Source organism: Meriones unguiculatus, chromosome 1 (genome assembly GCF_030254825.1).
Source record: "Meriones unguiculatus strain TT.TT164.6M chromosome 1, Bangor_MerUng_6.1, whole genome shotgun sequence".
In the NCBI taxonomy this organism is placed as follows: domain Eukaryota; kingdom Metazoa; phylum Chordata; class Mammalia; order Rodentia; family Muridae; genus Meriones; species Meriones unguiculatus.
Window position 1 is genome coordinate 50,491,664 of NC_083349.1, and position 24,334 is coordinate 50,515,997.

Here is a 24,334-nt window from a genome sequence, read left to right on the forward strand (position 1 = left end):
AAGACATACAGGAAGAGAACCGCTGAGTTAAGGAGGAGGGTTTTTTTGTTGTTGTTGTTTTGAGTTTAGCCCTTAGATAAGAATGGGGTGGGGGAAGGAGCAGAGAAGCTTATAATGCCATCTATCAGCAAAGCCAGACTGATTAAAAATGGCATCCATTAAGTCAATAGACAAGCTTGGAGGAAACAAAACTAGCATGACACACAGCAAGCACAAGGAAGGAGGGTATTAGGAGAAAAAGCAGAGATTTGCTGTATGGATGTGGAAAGTGACTAGAATTAAAGAGATATGAAACAAGTTCCTTTTAAGAAAGCTGTAAAGGGGAGGAGGACCCCCCCCATCAGTAGACTTAGAGAGGGGCATGGGAGGAGATGAAGGAGGGAGGGTGGTATTGGGAGGGAATGAGGGAGGGGCCTACAGCTAGAATACAAAGTAAATAAAGTGTAATTAATATAAAAAAATAAGAATGTAATAAAAAAGAAAAGAAAGCTGTACAACCAAGAAAGCCATGAGCCTGAACCCACACAATCAGGAAAACTGCTCAAGATTGCTGAAAACTTGCATTCTCTAAGCCAGAAAGCAGCAAAGATGAAGGGAAAATTCTCCAGTGTTTTTTGTCAAAGGACAAAATTTTCTCCCATGGTGGAGGGGATGAGGAGTGTGTTGGGGGGGGGGAGACAATTCCCGAGCCTTGAACTTGCTAAGCAAGCCCTCTACCCCAGCCTGACTTTACTTTCTGTTCTTTATTTCATTCTGGGGAACAGAGGAAGCATCCCGGTGGCCAAAGCAAAGAAAGTTGTATTGGTAGGTAAAAGTCTGAGGGAACCAGAAACAAAACAGTAAAGAGTAGACTGGCCATTTCAAGACCAGGACAGGGCCAGGAAGACAGAGCAACAAAATGACTGGCTAAGAGCTCAACGCCAGGTTATTTCAGGTTGTTCCCTGTGCATAAGAGTTAAGGCATTGCTACCACGGAGGGAATCACTAACTTGTCAGTTCAACTTGTTCTGTTTCATGTATTATCTTATTTAGTGTTGCGTGTGTACACGCGTGAGTGCAGGCGCACAAGTGCCAAAGAGCCTGTGGAGGTCAGAAGACTACTTTGGGGGGTTGGTTCTCTTCTTCCACCATGGGATCCTGGGATCAAACTTAGCTCCCCATGCTTGGGAGGCAGGTGATTTTTACAAAACCCAGCCACCTTACTGGCCCTCAGCCTGGCCTGGTTGGAAAACTTGGATGTTATTTCTCTAATCCAGATTTAAGCAGCTTAGTTTCAAGTGAGCGTTGGTTAACTCCTCTCGAAACAATAGCCTCCTGTCATTGTTATCTAACAGATACGGCTTCAAAGGGAGATCGGGCGTGAGAGAGCCAGGGAGAAGAGAGGAAAAGCAGTGGCGAAGTCCTCCCTCATGGCCCCAAAGGGACATTCTCCGCTTGGGGCCCCCCCGAGAGCCTAGCGGGATTTCTTGATCCCTTCTGAGTTCTAAACAGCAGAGCAGTGTGGACTGACTTTTCCAGTCTTCGTTTTGATATGTTACAATACAATGGGAGGAACATGAAGAACAAACAGCTCGCCTTTTGTTTAGAAGTCTCTACATCAATAGGGGTCACACCCAAGCTGATGTATAAACGACATTATGTCGCCTAATTCAGAGCCCTAATTAGGCATCATCCAGACTAGCCAGGACACTGCAACAATCTCCTTCGAAGAAGATCTGGATATAGTTCGTCTGCATGACAAACACCTTGGTTTGCAGAAGGGCACATGGCAGCAGTCAATTGGACTACTGACCAGATAATTCTGGTCTTTTCCTTTCAGGCCCAAAGGCATCACAAAGCAATCCCTGCCATTTGATAACTCACCTGGGCAATGTTCCTAATCAGGCTACTGAGTTGTGAGTGTGTGTTCTTTCCAGGCAAAAGGGCACTCAGATAGATGGTTGGAAACTCCACAGGGCCCCTTGCCAAAACAGCAAGACCTAGATTGCTCTGTCACCTGGGTCTCAGAGTGAAGATGGGCTGCAGTGGAGTCCCTGTCACCCTTCAGTGGACTTGCCTTTTTATGTATTTTCAATCGTGTGTGTATGGCCACAGAGATTTAAGTGTCTTCCCACAGTCAGTAGCACAAATTTTTGGTCAGTGATACAGCCATCTTACTTTGTATAAATTTCTCCATGCTCACACAATGATGTAATTGACCAATGAATGACACTTAACACCTAAGAATACAGCTCGACTGTTTTCTTCCTGATTGTAAATTAGATACCTGTATGAGCAATTACTCCTTTGGGCATGTGTCTGACTCAACAACCTTGCACAGTAATAATTCTTTCAAAGCTGCTGGGGGTTAGAATCATGCTAGAGGCTGTGGAGGTGGTTCAGCACACGTAGGTGACTGCTTCACACACAAGACTGGTAACCCAGTTCAATTATGAACAAGACTTCTACAAGTAAAAAACGAAAGAGAGGGAGCCAAGTGAATAATAAAATTGTGTGCTGAGGATACAGCACAGTGGAAAAGTACATACCTACCATGTACACGGTCTTAGGTCTTAGACATGCCTCTGCCTCTTGGGTGCCAGGATTAAAAGTATGTGCCAACACACTAGGCAAAAATCATGAATCTTTAGGTTGAAGGAAATGTAATGGCAGGCAGTTCATACACTCATTTCTACATTAATCACATTTCTACATAATCACAAAACACATTTTCCTTTTACTTTTTCTTAACGTAAGGGACAAAGGCAGATGGACCTGGGGTACACAAAAGCTGGCCTCTTCACACTGGGCTGTATATTTAACCTCAGCCACAGAACAAACCGCCACACCAGAATCTACTGTGCACTTGGAATTTAAACCATGTCTCTGTGGCTTATTTACAATCAAAATTCCTTAGAGTAATCGCGACCCTTGTTTTTGGCGCAACTAGACTTGAAAGTGAGAATTTATTCTGAGTGTATGTATAGGGAGGCAATAATGTCATGTGATGGCACACGTGTGAAGATCGGAGGACAGCTCTGGGGGAGTGACAGCACATGTGTAGAGGCCAAAGGACAGTTTTAGGGGAGTCAGACAGCAGATGTGTGAAGGTCAGAGGGTACTTTTGGAGCTGTGACATATGTAGAGGTCAGAAGACAACTATGGAGAAGCCAAGCCATTCTCTCTTCTTACTATGGATTCTAGGGACTGAACACAAGTTGCCAGGCTTGCACAGACAGACACCTCACTCTGCTGGCTGAGCCATCAGCCAGCCCTAATTTCAGTTACTTTAAAAATGACTAGCTGTGTTCAACCAATGTGGTTTCTCAATTTTACCAAACTGTGAAACAAAAACAACAATAAAGCCAAAACAGAACACCTAAGGCATAGGCTAAAATACAGACTGCCAGGCTATCCATGTGGTTCAGTGGAAGGGTACTTGCCCACAACACACGAGGCTTGCCTGTGTTCAATGCCGGTGCCATTAAACATAAAACAAAGAGTGCAGAATGCCAAGCTATCACCTAGAGATTTGGGTTCCATGGGACTGGAGCAGTGCCCAGGAAATGCTTTCAACAAGGGGCCCCTTCAGTCAAGCTCAGAACTGCTACACTAGCTGAATCCAGATGAGTGGTATAAATAGCTGGAGCACATCTTAAGTGAGAAGCTGGCGTGTGATCAAGCTGGCGTGTGATCAAGCTGCCTCTTCTGACAACTCCGAGGACAGAGCCCCGCCGCTGACAGCTGAGGGCAACGCACCGCAGTGACCCAGCAGGCACCACAGTTCTCGGGACGCATCTGATGGCGTCTTAGTAAGATTCTTCATGAACAACTTGCTCCATGAGCACTACAGGTGACTTTCACATTTTAAATCCAAATTTTGAAGTCCTGGACATCATTCCACGCTTGACTAACCCCAGGGCTGCAGTTTAGAACAAACCTTATAATTAAACTCCCTTGATGCCTCCTCTCTCTCAGTGACTACCATTCTAGAGGTAAGAATGTATTCCTTCATGGCAAAGCCAGGTCTGGCAACCAACCGTACTCAGTCAAGTATTTAGGGCATGCAGTTGCAAACAGTTCTTTTCTTTGCAGCCCAGGTGGCTGACCTTAACACAGATAAGCAGCATATGAAACCAAAACAAACTAAAATGTCAATATTTAAAAAACAAACAAATAAACAACGATGTTTTGAGGTCAGGGTTTAAAAAGCAAGATGTTCTTGCAGGGACAAAGGAACCCATGAACCAAGGCTCCCTTCTGCAAGAGCCAGTAAACAGATTCAGCTTAGATTTGGACCAGACAGAAGCAAGATGGAGCTGGAGATGATCCAAAAATACCAAACTCGAAAGTTTAAGAAACATTTCTCGGTTGGTCATGGTGGTTCACACCTGTAATCCTCACACTGTGGAGGATAACACTGAGGGAAATCAATGTGTGTTCTTTGAGGCTAGCATGGGCTACCGAGACTCAAACAAAACAAGTGCTCAGAAAGAGCAGCTTTTACTCCCAAGGCCCTAGAGCCTCTCCATGCCACCCTTACGACAGAAGTCAAGGAAGAGACTAGCCACAGAAGAAAACAGCCGTTGCTCCAGTGACCTTGTCTTCACCACTGTCTGTCAAGCCCTGCGTTCCTGCTCCAAGTCTATAGGAGAGAAATGGGGGAGGCAGACTAAATTCAATTCCTATTCTCCATTAACATTCTCAGGCTGTCTGGAAGGAGAATGTAGAAAACAGCCGCAGACAGCTGCAGCCGCCGCCGTTATTTCTCACCAAGAAGCTGCCAGTTCTGCCCAATTTCGAGGCAACAGAACAAGAGTACCAACCTCCCTTTAATGACAGACACCAGGCTGTGCAGCTCTTCCCTCCACATTGAAGCCCTCCCTAGAGGGAAGAAGGGGCCTCTTGAGACTGTGGGAGTTCACGAAACTAAAAGATTCACAAGACCCCTTGCCAAGGCTACAGATGCAGCAATTATTCACGGGCAGAGAGGAGACGCTTCTGCACCGACGATACAGTGTTCAGGGATGCAGCTTTCACACGTCTTCACTCCTTCCTGATGGGTCCTCTAAAGATACAGCCGCCTCTGAGTAACCTCAATAAACTGCACTGGATCACTATGCTACAGTTGGTTCACATCATTGTTGGGCCTGTGGTTGATCCTCTATCTCTGGATAATGATGTTTGCCTCATGTCTCCCCAGGAAATGTCCCATAACGACCCACTTTCTTAATTAGAAATAGTTTCTGAATGAAAAAAGAAAAATAAAATCCCGTTGTTTTGACCACACCTGGATGTACCAAGGGACATGTTCACCGGACACTTGTGACAAAGCCACATCACCACCCAGAGCTGACCAGAGTCCACCCGGGCAGATGTCTGTCAAGCTCTCCAATGCCCTGTGTGCTAGAGCTCAAGATGGTAATCTCATTACTGCTTAGACAAATCCCAGTTTAAACCACCAAGAGGTTTAGCTTTCTGTCTGGACAAGCCACCAGGGCATGCTGGCTTCCTCTAGGGATGCTACTGATAATTTAATGTCACAGGGTGACTAATTAAAGAGGCGTTGGGAGGACTCCAGCAGTGCTAGGCAGCACCACCAGGCAGAATTGGTCTACCAGAAGTGAGTTTCATTCATTTCTTTCTGCCTCAGTTATGGAAGTCTAGTCAATCTTTAAAGCTTGGCTGTGGTGACAGGGAGAAGGAAGAGTGTATCAACTGCTCTTGTGGCAATGCAAGCTGAAAGACGCAGTCAGAAACATGCATCTCATATGGCTTGAGAACAAATACGTTTTTATTCACCTACCCACTGAACAGGGTTTTTGCTTGCTTTGTTAGACAGGGGAAGCAAAGTTTAGACATACTAAGGCATATGTTCCCCTTGTCACTTACACTGTTTCTAATCCAAAAGGACTGATTAAGAATAGGCTAGAAGAAAGAAAAAATCCAAACATCTGAGACTCAACTGCTATTTAATTAAAACAGTTCTTCAATACTTTGTAGGTTAGCCTCTTAAAGCTAGTGACCACCAAGCAAAGTCCAGCACTATTAAGCCATGGCAGAAACATAATTTAACTAGACATAGGACTCAAACTTACAAAACTTATAAATCATAGGAAGTTAATGTCTGAAGAGTTTAAGGGTTCTAGCTAGCAACAAGGACGTAAGATGTTCAGCTCCGAGAAAAGCCAATAAAACCAAACAATAGCAACAGCAACAGCATTAACAACAAAAGAGCATTTCAAACCCAGTGGGAGGGTAATTTAAAAAGGGGACAGGAAAAGCATCAAGTGTTAGTGAGGACAAACAAGAGCGCTCATAGAGCCATTTTAATCTCCCAAATGGAAACAACTGAAACGCCCACCAACTCATGAGCATGAATAAATAACATGTGATATATTCATATAATGAAAAGCAACAGAAAAAGTGGCAAGATTAAAGGTGTGTGCCACTATGCCTGCTCTTGCAAAAACTTTTGAGCAGCCAAATGCTGGGAAGAATAAGAAATGAGAGATGCTCATTTATCTTACACTTGGAAGTGTAAGATAAATGAGGGGTCTAATTTTTAAGCTTTGATTGTTCCTTTCTGTATTAAGCATTGAATCCAGAGCCTTGTACCTGCTAGATAACTCTCTACTCCACCCTTCAAAGTCATGTTTACTTTGCTTGTTTTTGTGACAGGGTTTATGTAGGTGAATTTCTGTGAGCTCCAGGAAAGCCACAGCTATGTAAAGACTTTGACACACACACATGTGTGTGTCTTTACATGTGTGTAAAGACCTACACACATGAAAGAAAGAAAGAAAGAAAGAAAGAAAGAAAGAAAGAAAGAAAGAAAGAAAGGAAAAGGAAGGAAGGAAGGAAGGAAGGAAGGAAGGAAGGAAGGAAGGAAGGGAATAAACTGTAATTAATATGAAAAAATAAAAATTTTAAAAAGTGAAAAAAAAGAAAAGAGAAAAGGGGTTTTCAGGGATAGAGATATGGTTCAGTTTGGTACAGTGCTTATCTAGCATGCATGAGGTCCCAGTTTCAAGTCACTGCACTAAAAAAAAAAAAAAAAAAATACACCAAAAAACCAGAAAACCAGAACATGGTGGTACATGTAGGGCAGGAAGATCAAAGCTTAAGATCATCTTTGACTGACTATTGAGTTCAAAGCCAGGCTGAGTTACAAGAAACCCTGTCTTAAAAAAAAGAAAGAAAGAAAAGAAAGAGACAGAGGAAGGAAGGAAGGAAGGAAGGAAGGAAGGAAGGAAGGAAGGAAGGAAGGAAGGAAGGAAGGGGAAATATATATATATATATAAAACATAAGATAAATATATATATATATATATAGAGAGAGAGAGAGAGAGAGAGAGAGAGAAAAGAAAAAAGTGCTTCCTGCTGAGCATAGCATTGGACATCTTTAATTCAAGTACTTCAAAGGCTGCTGCAAGAAGATCTTGAATTTGAGGCCAGTGCTGGTGCTACAGGACACTCCATGTCAAATAAAGAAAGAGACAACAAAAAGGGGAAATTTTTTCAAATTCTTTTGCTTTGGAATTCTTTTGTTGCACCTTATCTCTGAAGTACACATAAGACAGATCAAAGCATGCCTCCTTGCATAAATTTACAAATCATACCACAACAGTTAAAGTTAATTTCTGGGCTTTGAATGAGAAATAAACTGACTGGTGGTGAAGGTCTAGAGCCTCGCCCACTTCCTGTCTTTGTCTGCATCCTGAGTATGGATCAAAACGTTACCACACAGGCTTCCCCTCCAGCCAGTGTGCCCTTGTGGACTCTATTACTCTGAAACCGAGAGCCAAAAGAAATTTTCTTCCTTAAGTGGCTTTTGGTGCTGATATTTTATCACAGGAACAAAAGTAACTAGTACAGTAGTTAATAAGAATAATGATATTGTTTTGAACAAAATAAAGGCAAAAAATTGTCTCCTGGAACAGCTCTATTTTCATGAATTCCAGCACTTATTTATTTGGTTTGTTTATTTGAGACAAGGTCTCACTCTTTAAACCAGACAGGGCTCAAACCCAACAGCAATCCCCCTACCTCAGTGTCTCACACTGCAATTAGAGGTATGAGGTCCCGTGCCTGGCAACCCATTTGAGTGCTCTATTGCCTTATAGAATATAAACAGAACCCCAATTTACACAAGTGCAAATTATAAATGTTTTTGAACAGCCTTTTTTTTTCCTTAGAAATTTGACTCAGAATTGATTCAGTGGCATAGAAAGGTTTACAGAAAGTCTTCCATAAAAAGCCAAATGATAAAAATATTCATCAACTCTACACTCTGCTTATGATAAATATCAAAATCAAACAAAAGTAATCCAAACCTTTTCAGCAAGTGCTCAAATGCTAACAGAGCATTATCCAAGGGCTGGCAGGGTTATACATTTACTTCTTAGGTAACTGACCTAGGCCAAAGTGAGAGCATGCGACATAGAAATGCCTAAACCTTGACTAAAATGTAGCTGAAACTGGTCCACATGTGCTCGAGTGGTGGGCCAGAGCATGTGCCACTTCTTTATTGCTGACATTCATCTACAGGCCAATAAGACTGCCGGTCTGTTGATAACAATTCAGAAGATGCTCACCACAGGCCTCTGAAGACCCATCCAAGCCAGCAGCAGAACCACAGCAGGCAGCTAATGTGCCCTGCACTGGCAGGATGTTATCATTAATTAGGGTTTTTGCTGTTGTTGTCTGGTTGGTGTTGTTTGTTTTTGCTTTTGTTTTGCAACAGGGTCTATGTATCCCTGGCTATCCTGGAATTCACCATGTAGAGAAGGCTAGGCAAGCACTCTCCCCATCTGAAAGGTAGCCCCAAACCATCGCCAACAATAACAAAATTAAAGATTTTGAATGAAATATTTGAGCCCTTCAAGGTTACAAAGTGTACATGACTCTATACAACAAATACCCATGGAATGAACTAATTCAAATAACTTATGCACTATTATCTTAGACTTCCTGTAGTAAAATTCAGTATAAAAGTGCTATTGATGATAAATTAATAAAATATGCTAGATGATACTTATTCTGTCAAGAAAGGCAGGAATGTATAACATGCCTTTGAAGCATATTTTCATAAAATTGACAAAAACAAATTGGGTCTGACAGTTACACAGAAAAGAGATGAATGGGGTATAACTGGTTTAGTTCCTGGGAATTCTTAACAAATGGAGCATCACTAAGTATTCACTTTCCCTGTCTGCTTTTGTACTTGGTTTTGAAACATACTCATAGTATCTAAAGACCAGTGCGGCAAATTCCATAAAATTCAGCAATCCAGGAACTCCAGATTCCAGGCCTAAACTCAGCTCTGTAATCTAACGATTTTCAAGATAGCTAGCTCATCTGTCTATTTCCCTGGCCTTGTTCTGGTGGCCTTGGAGAAAAGGAGGAAGCACAGTTTTTTGTTTTTTTTGTTTTGTTTTGTTTTGTTTTTTAATTACTATCTGTGGCCTGGCATACTGGCTAGTTCTCAAATTACAGTACTTGGGAGACTGAGGCAGGAGGAGTTCTGTGAGTTTGAGGGCTACATAGCAGGACCTTGTCTCAATAATGAAATAAATAAATATTAACCATTTTCAAAAGGCAGTAGGTAAGATGGCTTAGTTGCTAAAGCAGTTGCTTTACAAGCATGAGAAATGAAATTTAGATCCCTAGAACCCACAGAAAAATCCAGGCGTAGTGGCACATGCTTTTAATCCCAACAATAGTGAGACCAGTAGCAGCCAAGCAGACCCCTGGTGCTTACTGGCCAGCTAGCCTAGCCTACCTGTGGAACACGAATGAGAGACCCTGTCTCACACAAAAGGTAGAATATGGCTAACAAGAGGAATGACACTTAAGGCTGTTCTCTGACCTCTAATGTATGCACACGCATACATGCACGCTCACACACCAGAACATACATACACACATGCACAGCCCTACAGACGTACCAAAAACAAATATTGTTCTTTCTCTCACTCTGACATCCCCAGCCCCCGCAGCCTATTTGTGCCTGTGTGTATCTGTGTTTCAGGGGCTGCTTTCTGAGATAGGGTCTTGCTACATAAGTGGTCCTGGCTAGCCTAGACCTGGCTATGGAGATCAGGCTGGCCTGAAACTGTGGCAATCATCTTCCTTCTGCCTCCAGTGTGCTGGGATTCAAAGACAAGTGCCTCCACTACAACTTGTTTCTTCATGCTTAATCTCTCTCTCTCTCTCTCTCCCTCTCTCTCTCTCTCTCTCTCTCTCTCTCTCTCGACAGAAATGATGAAGAAAATACTAATCGCTTCTAGGCTAGTGATTTGGGAGTGATCCAATGCAGCTTTTTTGGTACGATGCAATTTTATTTCAAGAATGAGGTTTCCGATCTCAGACCATGAATAAATGATTAAACATCAATCACATACAAACAACAAGAGACACTTGCAAGCAAAGGGGCTCTCTGAGGACAGCACAATACTTGGTCTGTAAGTGAAATGACACCAGTTGTATTGTGATTAAATACCTAAATTCATTTATCTAATTATGCATTCTATAATATATTACTAATTTTAAGGTAATGACAAGTTACATTTTTAAAGAGGTTATCTTTCAGAAAAAGATACCAAAAAAAAAAAAAAACCCACAATAATTGAAACAATATGATCCCTGAGATTTACTTTCATAACATCCAGGGTGCATAGAGGAGAAGCAGAGCCTGAAATAAAAGAAAAATAAATAATTAAGACTTCATATCAGCTATAATTACAGAATCTGAATGATGAGAACTCGGCAGTCCCTAACACTCTGGTTCCTAGTTTTGAGTAATGGTTAAATTTTTCCTAAATAAAAAAATGTTTCTGAAACCCCGGGCATTGTCCAAATGTTCTTTCAAGATGACAAAGTCACAACAGGTGATCTTTGAGACAAAATCTGAATGGCTCTTGGTCAGAGACATCTCCACTTTGCTTCTCTGATGCTATTTATAGAAACAAACAGGAACATTTCCTTTCCGGGTGGCTAGAACACACTGCGACTCACCTGCCATAACAATCAACATGAAATACAGACACTATGGCCTCTGCACCCTGACACTTCAGCAGCAGTTCATCCACTGCATGTCCTTTCACAGGCCTAACCCCAACACTTGGGAAGCAGAGGTGAAAGAACCATGTCCCTGAGGTCACCCTCTGCTACAGCACAAGCCCAGGGCCAGCCTGTACCAAGAAGACCCTGCTTCAAAGAAACCGATAATCACCTCACAAAGATTGAGGGGCCCAGCTGAAGCCTTCTTTTCAACTATTTAAAGGCAAACACTTGCCATTTCCTAAATCACAATGAACATGGACCTCAAAATAATTCTAGCCATTTGAAAACAACAACCGTGAATCACAAGATAAGTATAAATAAACCCAAAGTTATGCTTTTCCTGGAACTAAAACTTTGGGACACACAGGTATGTATCTCTACAAGCATGAAGAAACACATTTTATTTTATGTTCCATGCCACTCTGAGTGCATGCATAGTACACACATACACACACACACACACACACACACACCTCCTTGACCTCCTTAATCTACCAACTGTCCAAGCAACCACTTAACCATGTTTGGAATAGGAATCTAACAAGAAGAAAGAGACTACAACCTTTATAGTTAATTATATATAATTAGATATAAATATATATATAATTTATACTATGATCTTAAACATATTATATCTTCATGCCATAGTGGACCCTCAAGTATTTTTAGAATACTTTTTTCTCTCAAATCAAGAATCAAAGCCAAGGCTTTTCTCTTGTTCTTTCTTTCCAATTAATTAATTTTATTTATTCACTTATTTTGAGGCCGAGTCTTGTTCTATAGCATGGCTGGCCTGGAACTATGCTGACCAGACCAACCTCAAATGTGCTTTGTAACTGAGGACAAGGATCTTGAATTCCTTTTGTCTTCACCTTCTGCATGCCTGCTGGGATTACAGCAGGATTACAGGGGTGGGATTACCCCACCCCTGGCTTGAATAACTTTCTCACCATCATTTTCAGCTACATAATGAGTTCCTGGACTGCCTGGGCCAAAAAAAGATCCTATCACAAAATAAAAAAGAAGAGAAGAGAGAAGAGAGAAGAGAGAAGAGAGAAGAGAAGAGAAGAGAAGAGAAGAGAAGAGAAGAGAAGAGAAGAGAAGAGAAGGAAAGAAGGAAGGAAGGAAGGAAGGAAGGAAGGAAGGAAGGAAGGAAGGAAGGAAGGAAGGAAGGCAGGAAGGAGAAGAAAAGAAAAGAAAAGAAAAGAAAAGAAAAGAAAAGAAAAGAAAAGAAAAAAGAAAAGAAAGGAAAAGAAAAGAAAGGAAAAGAAAAATAAGAAAGATTCCTGCTGGGTGTGGTGGTCTGGATTTATAACCAATCCAAAGGGGCTGAGACAGGAGGATTACCTTGAGTTCAAGTCTAGCCTGGTTTACATAGCCAGCTTGAGGTCAGCCTGTGCTAAGAGTGAAGCCTCTTCTGATTTTCATCCTCAAGCTCTTGGCAAAGCAGAAACTACTGACCTTTCCTCTAGCTCTCCACATCAAATGCTCCGGCAATTCAACTGGAACTACTGACTACTTCTCTCTGGTTTTGTGGTCTGTGTCCTTTTTACTGGTATACTGGTAAGTTAGCATAACTGGCTTCCTGCTTTCGGTTTTCATGATGTAAATATAACCAACGTGGCCAAAGACGCTGAATGCAAAGTTACAAGGAAGTGTTTGCATACGAGGCCTGCCTCCAGCAGGAGCTGGCCTTGAGCACACCGTCAGGACTCCTCGCTTGCTTATGAGAATTCCAATTTATGATACAGTTGTGGTCTAATTTATGACGGCACTACACAGTGGCCTCAAAGAGTAAATCTCAGGTGGGCTTTTCTCCTAGTAAAAACCTTCGGCAAGGGGCGGGACACGTAGCTCAGTGGCAGTGTGTTTGCCGACGATGCACAAAGTCCTTGTTTGATACAAGAGACTGCTTACGATACAACCAGGGGAGAGGCATGCTTGTGATCCCAGAGTAATTACAGGGAGACTTTGAAGGTACTTTGACCTCATGAAACTCCATCTCAAAAAATAAAATAAAATAAATAAAAAGCTTTCAATACGGGAAAGGACACTCCCCGAAGATAAAATATGATTATCCCCTTTGCCAAACTTAATATTTTGTTAATATTATGTTTGGGGGTACTTATTTTTTTATTTTGGTTTACTTATTGATTCTGTTTATGTCTTGCTCTGCGTCCCTGGCTGACATGGAGCTCACAATTCTCTTGCCTCAGCTTCTCTCCCACCAGGCGAGAGAATATCTAAATATCTAAATATCTTCATGGGCTACAGGTAGTTGGAAGCCGACATGATGATTTTTATCTCCAACTCCAAGTACTTGAGAGACTGCCACTGGAGGATCTAGAGTTTAAGGGCAGCCTGGACAACATAGCCACGCCCACTATCAAAAACTATAAACGCGAACTTTTAAAGCATATTTGGAAAAACATGACAGCAAACACACAACTAATTCAGCTTCTGTCGTATATGCATGACTTTGCTGACCCCAGTAACTGCCAAGCAACTGCTCCAGATTCCACCCCAGCTCAAAATCCCATGAAACTGAAAATATACCAGTACTTGGCCCTTAGGAATAAAACAGATGAGTCCCTATGGAGTCCCACGGAAATCATTAAACCTGAGTTCAAGGCCACCAAGCACAATGGCCTTTTAATCCCTTTTACATCACTCCCAGGAAACCATCTTTGGGTCTTGGGTCAATACTGGCTAGTAATCCGACACCACCCACACTGAGTGATGTGAGCGGAATTTGGCAGATGAAAGTATAGACTAGTCTTAGTTCTTTAGGGACTAAGGATTCAGAGGAAGAACTAAGTTTACGTAGCTATCGTAAGATATATAATGGGCTGTCATATAGGAGATTGATTAGATAAATTGTGAAGGAATAAAGGGTAGAAGTCATGGAAAGAAGTGGAAAGCTTTCCCATAGAACTTCTATATAACCACCAATAATAGCTAACAGCTACCGGGTGCCAGCATTTTTCAAGGAGGCTGACTCTCATCAAGCTTCACACTGACCAAGTTTACCCCAGTCTCTTTTTCCAGGACAGTCAACCTTGGGAGATAAAGGAAAGTAACTGGCAGTGCCCAAACTGGCCACCATTCACAGGTCTAGGCAGACATACTCTTCCTGTATCTGGAATCCTTGCCGCTTCAGTCCCAGCAGAGAATCAAGGCCGGAGCACCAGGAGAACCTTGTGGTAACGCTAAACTCGACATGCACCTGGAAACACCCATTCCATCTGTCATCTGCCAAAAGACTGGAGGGCAAGTTTTTAATTTCCTGAGGAACAGGCTAAAAACGACGACCCAAGAGCTAGAGGCAGCTGTTCTAAACTCTCGTTCAATTCATGTACCTCAGAGGAAAGGCGGTATCTTTCTAACCTTTCTCATCTCCTTTATTTTTATCTGCCTCACTCAAAGGCTGAGGTAGCAGTCAAGATCATAGGATACTGTTTCTAAAACAACTTTGTTGGGGTCCATTAGATGGCTCAGTGGGCAGGAGCACTTGCTGCCAAGTCTGAGGACCTGACTTCTATCCCCAGGACCCACATGATGGAAGGACAGAACTAACTCCTGAGAGCTGTCCTGTTTCTCCCACACATGTACTGTGATATGTGGATGTAATGTAACTTAAAAAGTAGTTGAAAATTAAACAAAATCCTGCCCTGACACCAAATCAGCAGTAAAACAAATTACTCAATTCTCTTTTTCACTAAGTTGTCAACATCACTCTTAGATATGACATGCTTGCTTGATTCCAGGAGTTGCAATGGGGCAATCTATGATTGTAATAATGAAGTTAAGACGTGATTGCCATATAGCCTGCTTACAAGAAAGGTCAAAGGGCATTAGGAAAACCACTCTTCAGCAGGCGACTGAAGATGGGATTGGGGAATACTCCAAAACCCAGTCTTCAAATGATTCAAAACATCATTACACACGTTTTTCCATCTTTGGTCCTCTCTCCGGCTGGTAGGATGGACACGTTTAATCCTGTTAATAAATGCGCCTCAGAGAAGCTTGGACTTCACCCAAGTCCACCTGCTAGTATGTGGGAGAGTCAGAGTCTGAACCCTGACCTGACCTGACCTTTCCAAAGCTCTTTTCACCTACCCCTTGGGGCTCCACCAAAGAGTCCTCCTCAGCAGAGTCAAAACCTTGAGCCTTCAGTTTCTTCATCTGCAGACAACTGTACCCCTCACTTCGCAGGCCGCCACATAAAGGAGTCCACTTAGCACTTGGCACCTAGGACGTGGAGTGCTCCTTAATGGAGGCTACTGTTACTTCCACCGACACATGGATAAACTTACTGCCAAGGCTACTCGGACCTCACACACCTGCCTGGTTTTAGTCTTACAGAACTGGTTCCTATTCCCAATGGAGAGGACAGGCTTATTGTGACAGAAGAGAAAGGCATCTGGAGCGGGGGATAGCCTTGGGTTTAAATCATGGTCCCCGACAATCACTACCTACATGTCTTCAGGCAGGTCACTTCACTTCTCTGAGCTTCTCCCCACCTGCAAAATGGAGAACACACGTGTGTGTGTGTGTGTGTGTGTGTGTGTGTGTGTGTGTGCTTTCATAAAAGCAAACCTGGAACAGAAGCTACACAGCTCTGGTTCTTGCTCAGCTCTGTGGATACCTGCAGTCAGCCAGAAGTCTCTCCACCTTCTCTCTGAACAGCAGAGATCACACAGTGGCCAGGATTATAGCTCGTACATCGATCCCTAAACAATGACACTTCCTCACTCTTCTGAATCATCCAATACTCTCAGATACCTTCTCAGGGAGAATATAATATCCATAACTATGCATTCAACTCAAGGCACCTAAAAGATGTCGTCAATTAAGTAACACAATACCAAGCTCCACAACTGAACTATCTAAAAAAAAATTTGTTTCACTCAAATGTTCTATGTCACGCTGAGTACACCGAAGTTTCTATATTTGAAATAGAATATTGTCGTTCCAAGGTGGGTGAACCCTGGCATATATATTAAAGCTAAGACACACATTCTTAAATATAACAAAAATCAAACAGGGCTGGGGCCAGAGCTTATGAGAGAGTTCTTATCTAGCATGTACAGTGTGTTGGGTTCAGACTAAATTACAAAATGTTAAATGTAAGTAGGAGCTGGCTTTCGGACATGGTCAGACTGCCAGCCCCTCCTCTACTCCTTGATGGTGGGAGGGGAAGAAGTAGTTATTTGGTTCTTGTCCTTTTTGTTTTTGTTTTTTCAGAGACAGTCTCTCTCAGTTGCCCAAGCTGGCCAGAAATTGACTATGTAGCCCAGCTGGCCTTTGAATTCTGGACAATCCTCCTGTTATAGCCTCTCTGCTGCTGTGTTTAGTTGTATAAATCATCATTCCCAACAGAGTTTGTAAACATTCACACACACACACACACACACACACACACACACACACAAAAGACCTGCCAGTTAAATTAATACTTCCACTACAGACATGGCTCTTTCCAAAATCATTGCTGGTTTCATCTTACTTGTAAATGTCCCTCCTCCTGCTAAGAATTAACAGCACTATTTCCATCTCTGGTAACAACACAAGACAAATACAGACCTTACTGAGGCTGAAGTTCACTTATTGGTCTTTTTCTGCGGAAAGTGATGGTCCTGTGTTTGGTCTTTGGGGGTGGGGAGGGCCATGTTTGCGTATTTAACAGAATGCTGATCTTTAACCATAGACAAAGGAACAGTTTTTAAAACCTTTATTTAGTGTATGTGTCTGTGTGTGTGTGTGTGTGTGTGTGACCAGTGGCAAGTACAAGCTGGAGGACAACTGGCAGAGTCAGTTTTCTCCTTCCTCCATGTGGTTTCTGGTGACTGGTCATTAGTTGTCAGGCTTGGAGGCAGCCCTGCTGAGCCATCTTATCCCAGGCCTTAAATCTTAACCTATAACATAAATATCTATTTAGAACATAATCGGTAAACCGAAAGCTGGGCTTGGTAGTAACCCCAGACTTTGGGAGGATGAGGTTGGAAGGTCACAAGGCAAAATCAGCCCATTCTACAGAGGGAATTCTAGGCCAGCCTGGGCTAGCCTGGGCTAGAATCCTTATCAAGGAGTAGAGGAGGGGCTGGCAGTCTGACCATGTCCGAAAGCCAGCTCCTACTTACATTTAACATTTTGTAATTTAGTCTACATATGTCTTGTCTGTCTCGAATGGCTCTTTGTGACTAAAGAAGAAAAGAAAGGCTATCTATACACTGTAGCTCCAACCAGAAAGTTCTCCTCATTTGTCTTTATGCTAGCTTTTCTGCTTGGTCAATTCAGAGTCCAAGTGTACAAGTGTACACTCTCAATATTTTAAAAATTTAGGCCTTGTACTTTCACAGTTGTAGCTAAAACTTTTAACAGATTTAGTTTTCATCAAGTTTGTACCCGTGTTAATACATAATGGATTAATTCATTTTCTGCTACCAGAATGTTCTCTTCGAATGGTACAAGAAATCTGAACCTCTTACCCAAAGGCCACCAGCCTGGCTCACCTATAACTCCTGCCTGCTACCATTCGATGGAAGGACCAGGGTAATGGTCTCCTGCAGCCCACCAGAAGCTGCACGAAGCCCGCCGTCCATACTGAGTACTGTGTCATCAGCGCTGAAGCATTCTCTCCTCTTTCCTCTAGCATACCATCTCATCTAAAACAATTTCAGGTGGCTCCTCCAGGAACAGTGCTGGGACCCCTTAATCCAGTTCCTCATGTTGTGGTGATTCCCAACCACAAAATTATGCTCGTTGCTGCTTCCTAACTGTCATTTGGTTAGTGTTATGAACTGTAAATGCTTGTTTTCCAATGGTCTGAGGCGACCCCCTGTGAAAGGGTAATTTAACATCACCCCCAAAGGGGTTGAATACCACTGCTCTAGCTTCTACTCAGGTACCCACTATAGGATGAGAGGCTTGGGAACACTGTTGGGAGATCAAACATGAGGTCTTGTTCACTTGTAGGCAGCTGTTCTACATCCCTACTCACTGATCACAAAAAAAAAAAAAAAAACCAAAACAATTAACACCAACAAGGCCCGAATATGTTACTATGTGTCAGTGGTGTGTGCTGTGTGTGTGTGTGTGTGTGTGTGTGGTGTGTGTGTGTGTGTGTGTTATATTTATATTTTTATCTACCTCAGTTTCTGTATGCACAGAAATGTGGGAGTACCTGTGCCGGGGCATGGGTATGGAATTCAGAGGACAAACTTGCAGGAGCTGACTCTCTCTACTATTTGGGACTGGGGACCTCACATGGGTCACTAGGCCTTAAGCCCCCTTACTTGCTGGCCCAGAAGCCATTTCTAAAGCAGCTGTGTCCTGAGTGATGAAGCCACGAGTACTTTTTCCCTGATGGTTTCCTACATTTTTGTAGGAGAGTAAAACAAGTACCGATTTAGGAGTGTTACGCCTAATAAAATTAAGTTCAGTCTCTTTTACTTAGGCCTGTTTCTTTTTGAAAAGAAGTTGATCTGAGGCAGCATCTACTGCTTCTGTTGCCTGTCTCGAGATTCATGGTGGACAGTGTTTATTGATGACAGCTGGCAGGTAATGGAGAGAATACATATTTTCTCCTGTCACCCTCACACAGGCTCTTCATGGTCTGATTGCCTCCCTTCGACTCATCCTCAAGCACAAAGGTTGAACACTGGCTCTGACCACACACACACAGCTGAAATTCAAGCCCCAGTCGCCTGGATGGAGGGAGGGGTGGATTTATACAACCTCTAATGCATTTGGCATTCATTCACTTTCTGTCCATTTACGTGTGTATGTTAAATAAAATCACCAGGACTATTTTTAGCGTAATGCTGGAAAGAAAATGGCTGGCAAGCATTAACTACCTATTAACCAAAATAAAATGTAGCAAAGAGCTGTCAGGCAAAAAAAATAAAATCAGCACAATGAGTGGATCAAAGGACCTTCTCTACTGACGCTTCAACTGGGAACCATTGAAGATCTTCTGACAAAATCAGCTACAGAAATGGAGACAACTATCCAGTGAGGTGGCGATGTCACTTGAACCATTTTCTGCTTCTACATCAATCACATATGCATGCTCCTTCACTTCAAAGTACATGAGAGGCCAGGCTCAATGACGAATGTCTGTAATCCCAGCACTCAGGGAGACAGACTGTGAGTTCGAGACCAGTGTGGTCTACAAAGTAAGTCTAGGACAGCCAAGGCTATTCAGAGAAACCCTATCATTACAAAAAAGGTACGCGAGAATATATCGTTTTTAATCAGACTTCCAAGTGAATTGGAAAGGGTAACAAAAAGGCAAAAAGGTTGTTGGTGGCAGCAAGGGAGACAGGCAAGGCTTAGGAGTAGTTCCATCGGACAGTATGCTCTTGGCATGTGGGAGGCCCTACTTCCAACATCCAGCACACAAACACATTCACACACACACCACACACACACACACACACACAACACACAAATCCATAAGAACATAATGAAATGCTCACTCCTGTGCCAGGCTAGATAACTAGTTATAAAGGTCACATAGGAAGATCTGTCAGCTCTGAAGCAGCACAGAACTCTGCAGGTGTAAGAAACATCACCCAGTTTAAGCCCAGCGTTTCAGGAGCACTGGCACTGTAAGTGAAATCAGGACTGTTAAGTAGCATGGGCAGGCAAAAATGACTGAGGAAACCTGAAGAAGATGCTAGCCTTAGGTAAGGCCTCCAGGGAGTAAGGTAAAAGGACACTTAGGTGAACATTAACTAGACAACATTCTCCTTTTCTCCTTTAGTAAAAACAACAAGCAACTGGCTGATTTTTGAAGGGTGCTGGGAGTTAGTCCCAGGGAGTTCTGAATGTTGGACACCTCCATCTTCTGCTCTTCCTCCAGCCCTCTGGTTTGATTTCTAGATTAGCACACCTTCATACTGAAAAGTTGGGTGTGAAGTTTTGGTTTTAAGATTTGTTGGGTTTTTTGTTTGCTTTGTTTTGTTTTAATTTATGTGTGTGTGTGTGTATGTGTGTGTGTGTGTGTGTGTGTGTGTTTATCCCACCTGTGTGCAGGTGTCCTTGGAGGCCAGAAGAGGGTGTTGTCAGATCCCATAGGGCTGAAGTTACAGACAGTTTTGAGCTTTCTGGTGTGGGTCCTGGAAACCAAACTCTTGTCTTCTGGAAAAGAAGCATGCACACTTAACTGCTAAGCCATCCTTCTTGTACATAAGAAATTTTACTAGTGAAATGTACAGATGTACTCCTTAGAGCATGCAAAATTTCTTTCAGAACTCTATGTTCAGAGCTAAAGGGATGGCTCAACAGTTAAGAGCATCTGCGTTCTTGCAGAGGGCATAGATTTGGTTGCAACACCTATATGGTGGCTCACAACTATCTGTAGAAGAGTACCAGGGGATCTGATGCCCTCCTCTTAACTCCGATGGCACCAGGCATGCATGTTGCACAGAGATGCACTCATAGGAAAAACATTCATACACGTAAATTTAAAATAAGTAAATAAATAAATAAAAGTTAACGTGTGCTCAAATCTAACAAAATTAAACATAACAGAATAACGAAAAACAAGCTGTGATACAATCCTTTAAAAAACTGTAAATAAAGTCTGGCTGGTGGTACATTCCTTTAATCCCAGCATGCAAAAGGTGGCCACATGGATCTTTATTGGCCATTTCCAGGCCAGCCTACGCTACATAGTGAGAACCTGCCTCAAAAAACAAACAAGAAGTTATAAATAAACCAAGTGTGGTGGTTTAGTGTAGAGGCAGGAGGATCAAGGTGTTCAAGGTTATTCTTGGGTATATGTTAAGCTTGAGGGCAGCCTGGGCTACAGGACAACAACAACAGAAAGTAAGCAACTTGTATATAACTTAACAGAATTTATAAATGAAAAAAGAATGAAAAGTTTTAATTTTTTTGTAAGAAACAGTCACTTAGCTTCTGACACACACAGGCAGACAGTTACATTTTCTTGTATTTTAAAATAATTCCTACAGCTTTGTAAGCATAATTAAGGCTCAGATTAGTTTTTCTCTTCTTCAAATCACTGTTAGAGACTGTATTTTGAACTCCTCAAAAAGCATTTTAAGACGGGCAGAGTAAGGGGTGATGGTGCAAGCCTGTGATCCTAGCACCTGCGACACTGAGGCATGAGGAATACCAAGAGCTACAGCCTGAGGCTAGATCACAAAACTGGTCCCAAAAACACCAAATAGGCCAGAGAGACAGCTCAACAGGTAAAGGCCTTTGCACCAACATGAGTTGGATGACCTGAGTTTGATCACATGTTGGGAGAGATCAACTCTTCCAAGTTGTCCTCTGGCCTCCTCAGCTGCTGGGCATGTTCACATCCACCTACCCACCCCACATAGTAAGTATGAGTTAGAAAAAGAAAAGCCACAGAAAGAAAAAAACTTCAAACCAATGACTCTGCCTCTCCGCCACCCACCACCACCACAAGTCACTATGCAGGCTGGTCTCAGGCTCCCCAGTGTTGGTCTGTGCCAACATGCCTGCCTAGTTCTCTCTCTCTTAGAGTCTAGCTATTGTCGTTGAGAACTACGGTAAACTCTGAAATGTAGATCAGAGAAATGACTAAAATGTGGCTTCGTGGAAGTAAAACAAATGAAATAACAGGTATCAGGCAACATGAAGGTCATAAAATAATTTTCCAAGTAGTATAAAAATAAAAAAGTATGTACAAAAAAAACCTCAAGACACTTACTAACTGTCTTACAGCCACGGCCAAATCAAATCCTCTGTGCAGTTTCCAAACTCCACACACACCTTAACATTTCAGACCTACAAAATGCAAGCAACCGGATTCACCCACAGTCGTGTGAAAGCGTTTCCCAAAGTTTTGGAAATGAATGCACTGCAGGAAGGCTATAAACAAAGGCTGAAGGAGCTATGCTGTTTGCCAAAGATCAAACTTCTTCAGAAATTCAAGCCCCATCTGATCATTTCCCGGCACCAAACAGTAACTCACGTGCAAAAGGTGCACGTTGGAATCGGATCGATTGCTTTTTGCCATTTACAAGCTTCATTAAAGACACTCAAAGAGAAGCAACCGGTTGAATGGAGTTAGGCTCAGGTAAGAAAGCAAAACAGTCGTAAACTCTACCTACAAACTGACATCCCCGGACGTCAGGAGGAGAAGGTACCCTTTACCATCTACCATTATATACACACGCCTCAGATTGTGAAACAACGCACTCTCGGCGCTGTACAATGGCACTCAACTCTACCCACTCGAGGAAAAAAAAAATCCACCTGCAGTCTTCATTGGTCCACACTGTTCCGTCCCACATGGTGTCAGTGGGTGTTTCCCTCCTCACAGGCCGCCTCAATGGCTGGGTAGAAACACCGTTCAATAGGCTGTGATTTGGGGGATTGTCAAACTCCACGCCTCCGGACTTAAGCTTGCCAATGGGCCCAAGATACCGGCGGTTACTCTGCGACTCAAAGGGCAAGCTGGTAGCCTGAGTAACCAGCCCAAAAAGATGTGCTTGGAGAAAGAAGCGAGCAGTGAACCGGGGGCTGTGCCAGCCCGCCCTACCCCTTAGTCCCAACCCCAAAATCAGTCGGCTGCAAGCTCCCAGCCACCAATAGGGGCGGCCGGTGCGATCGCTTCGCCTTCGTCGTGACCGAGGCGGCAGGTACAGCCAGTGTCTGACGGACCCATCAAGCGGATGGGACTAGCCGGGCGCTCCCGCGGGCCTCCGCCTTCGGCGCCCGACGCCTCCAGGGCGGACGCAGCCCAGAGCGGCACTCTGCCGCCCCCTCGACCGCGGCCACCGCCGCTCCCCTCCCGCCAGGACTTACGCGGCCTGTTCTTCCTCCCGGAGTCCATCCTCCTCCGCAGCCGGCATTTCTTGGCCGGAGAATCATGCTGGGCGAACGGCGGCTGCGGCTGCAGCTCGGACGAGAGCTGGAAGCGTGCGGGCGGCGGGTCGCGGCTGCAGGCGGGCGGCGGGTGGAAGCCGTTGTGCAGCAGCCCGTTCACGGCGGCCGCGGCGCCCTCGGGGGCCCCCAGGGACTGCAGGGCCGCGCGCTCGTGCTGCGCGCCGCGGTCGCCCATGCCCGGGGCCGGCGGGGCGGCGCGCGGGCTCCGGCTCGGGCGGCCTCGCTGGAGGTCACGATCCGGCGTCCTCCTGTCCTCGGATCCTCCCTGCGGCTTGCCATCCGGCAGCCTCGGCGCCTGGGGCTGGCGGCCCGGGCGCTCCTCCCCTCCTCCCGTCGGCGCCCCCACGTCTTCGGAGACCCGGTCCCCGCGCGCCGGGCTGGCTGCTCCCGGCCGCGGCATGTCGGCCTCGCGCGCCGCAGCGGGAACCTCGGCGGACCCCGGCCGGGGCGCCTGCCTCCCCCTCATCCCCGAGGCCGAGCCACTTCAAATGCGGCTTCCTCGCCTCCCAGACCTGTCCCCGCCACTGAGCATGCCCAGTCCTGCCCGCCACCGCCACCGACGAGTTTCAACGTGCGGAATGAAGTTCTCAGGGTTTGCGAAGAGGAGATAGGCAGATCGGGCTTTGTGTGGCGGAGCGAGCCTAAAGGGTACTGGGTGAGGTAGGCACGAGACAGCCAGAAGCCTCGGGAGGAATGCCGGAGGAAGCCAAATATTTGCAGAGGTTTCAGGTTTGCTAATCCTATCCCCTAGTGGGCTAGTACCTTTGCAAGGTCATTCATGCCCACACCCCGCCCCCGAAAGTGTGTGTGCCGGCGCGCGTGCGTTAATGTGACCAAACTACTCCCAGGTCTGAAGGGAGGGAAGAGAACAATTATTTATAGAGAGGTAGGCAGCCTTGGGAAAGGAGGGGAGTGAAATTCCTTGGCTGGCACACGCAAACAGACAGCATGTGTTCTCGACTTAGTTGTCGTTTGCAGAGAGGAAACCTAGGAATAGAGTGTAAGGACAGTGAAGGGCAAAACCAGGCAGGAATAACCGGCGCTGGAAGAAACCAAGTAAACAGAAATGACCCCAAGCTATAAAAAGCGCATTCCTCACCCAGGAAAGACCGAGGGGGATAATGTCCCGTTGTGTTATTTATGGAGTAAAAAGTTGCCCCTGGCTGTAAGAAGGGGAGCCCGGCACCATGTTAGCCCTGGATTCCAGTTCCTACGGCCACTGAGCGGAAGACAAATTCAGCACTTAACACACCTGTAACAGCCAACCAGACTGGCGGTGCCCAGCAGGGGGGACACACTTGGGTTTTGGTGACCTCTTAGCTTTTTGTCCAAAGGGGACTCTTGTGCTTCACAAAAGTACTTAGTGTATCCGTGGCACATAACAAATGCTCACAAG

The 24,334-nt window shown here is 44.2% G+C and overlaps 1 protein-coding gene across 6 annotated transcripts in view; it reads right to left on the reverse strand.

The window, feature by feature from the left end:
- The window catches only part of Pank1 (pantothenate kinase 1), a 53,017-nt gene extending 29,326 nt beyond the window's left edge, over positions 1-23,691 (reverse strand). The window contains exons 1-2 of one of the 6 annotated variants that reach the window (XM_060388522.1): positions 22,022-22,249; positions 20,079-20,193 (exon numbers count right to left, since the gene is read on the reverse strand). In XM_060388522.1, coding sequence (XP_060244505.1) covers positions 20,079-20,193; positions 22,022-22,066 — 160 coding nt within the window. In that variant the 5' untranslated portion in view covers positions 22,067-22,249. Of the gene's footprint in view, positions 1-20,078; positions 20,194-21,757; positions 21,809-22,021; positions 22,250-22,857 lie in introns of those variants that run through there. The other 5 variants (XM_021645427.2, XM_021645428.2, XM_021645429.2 and 2 more) reach the window with 5 other exon arrangements.
- Between the last annotated feature and the right edge of the window lie 643 nt (positions 23,692-24,334).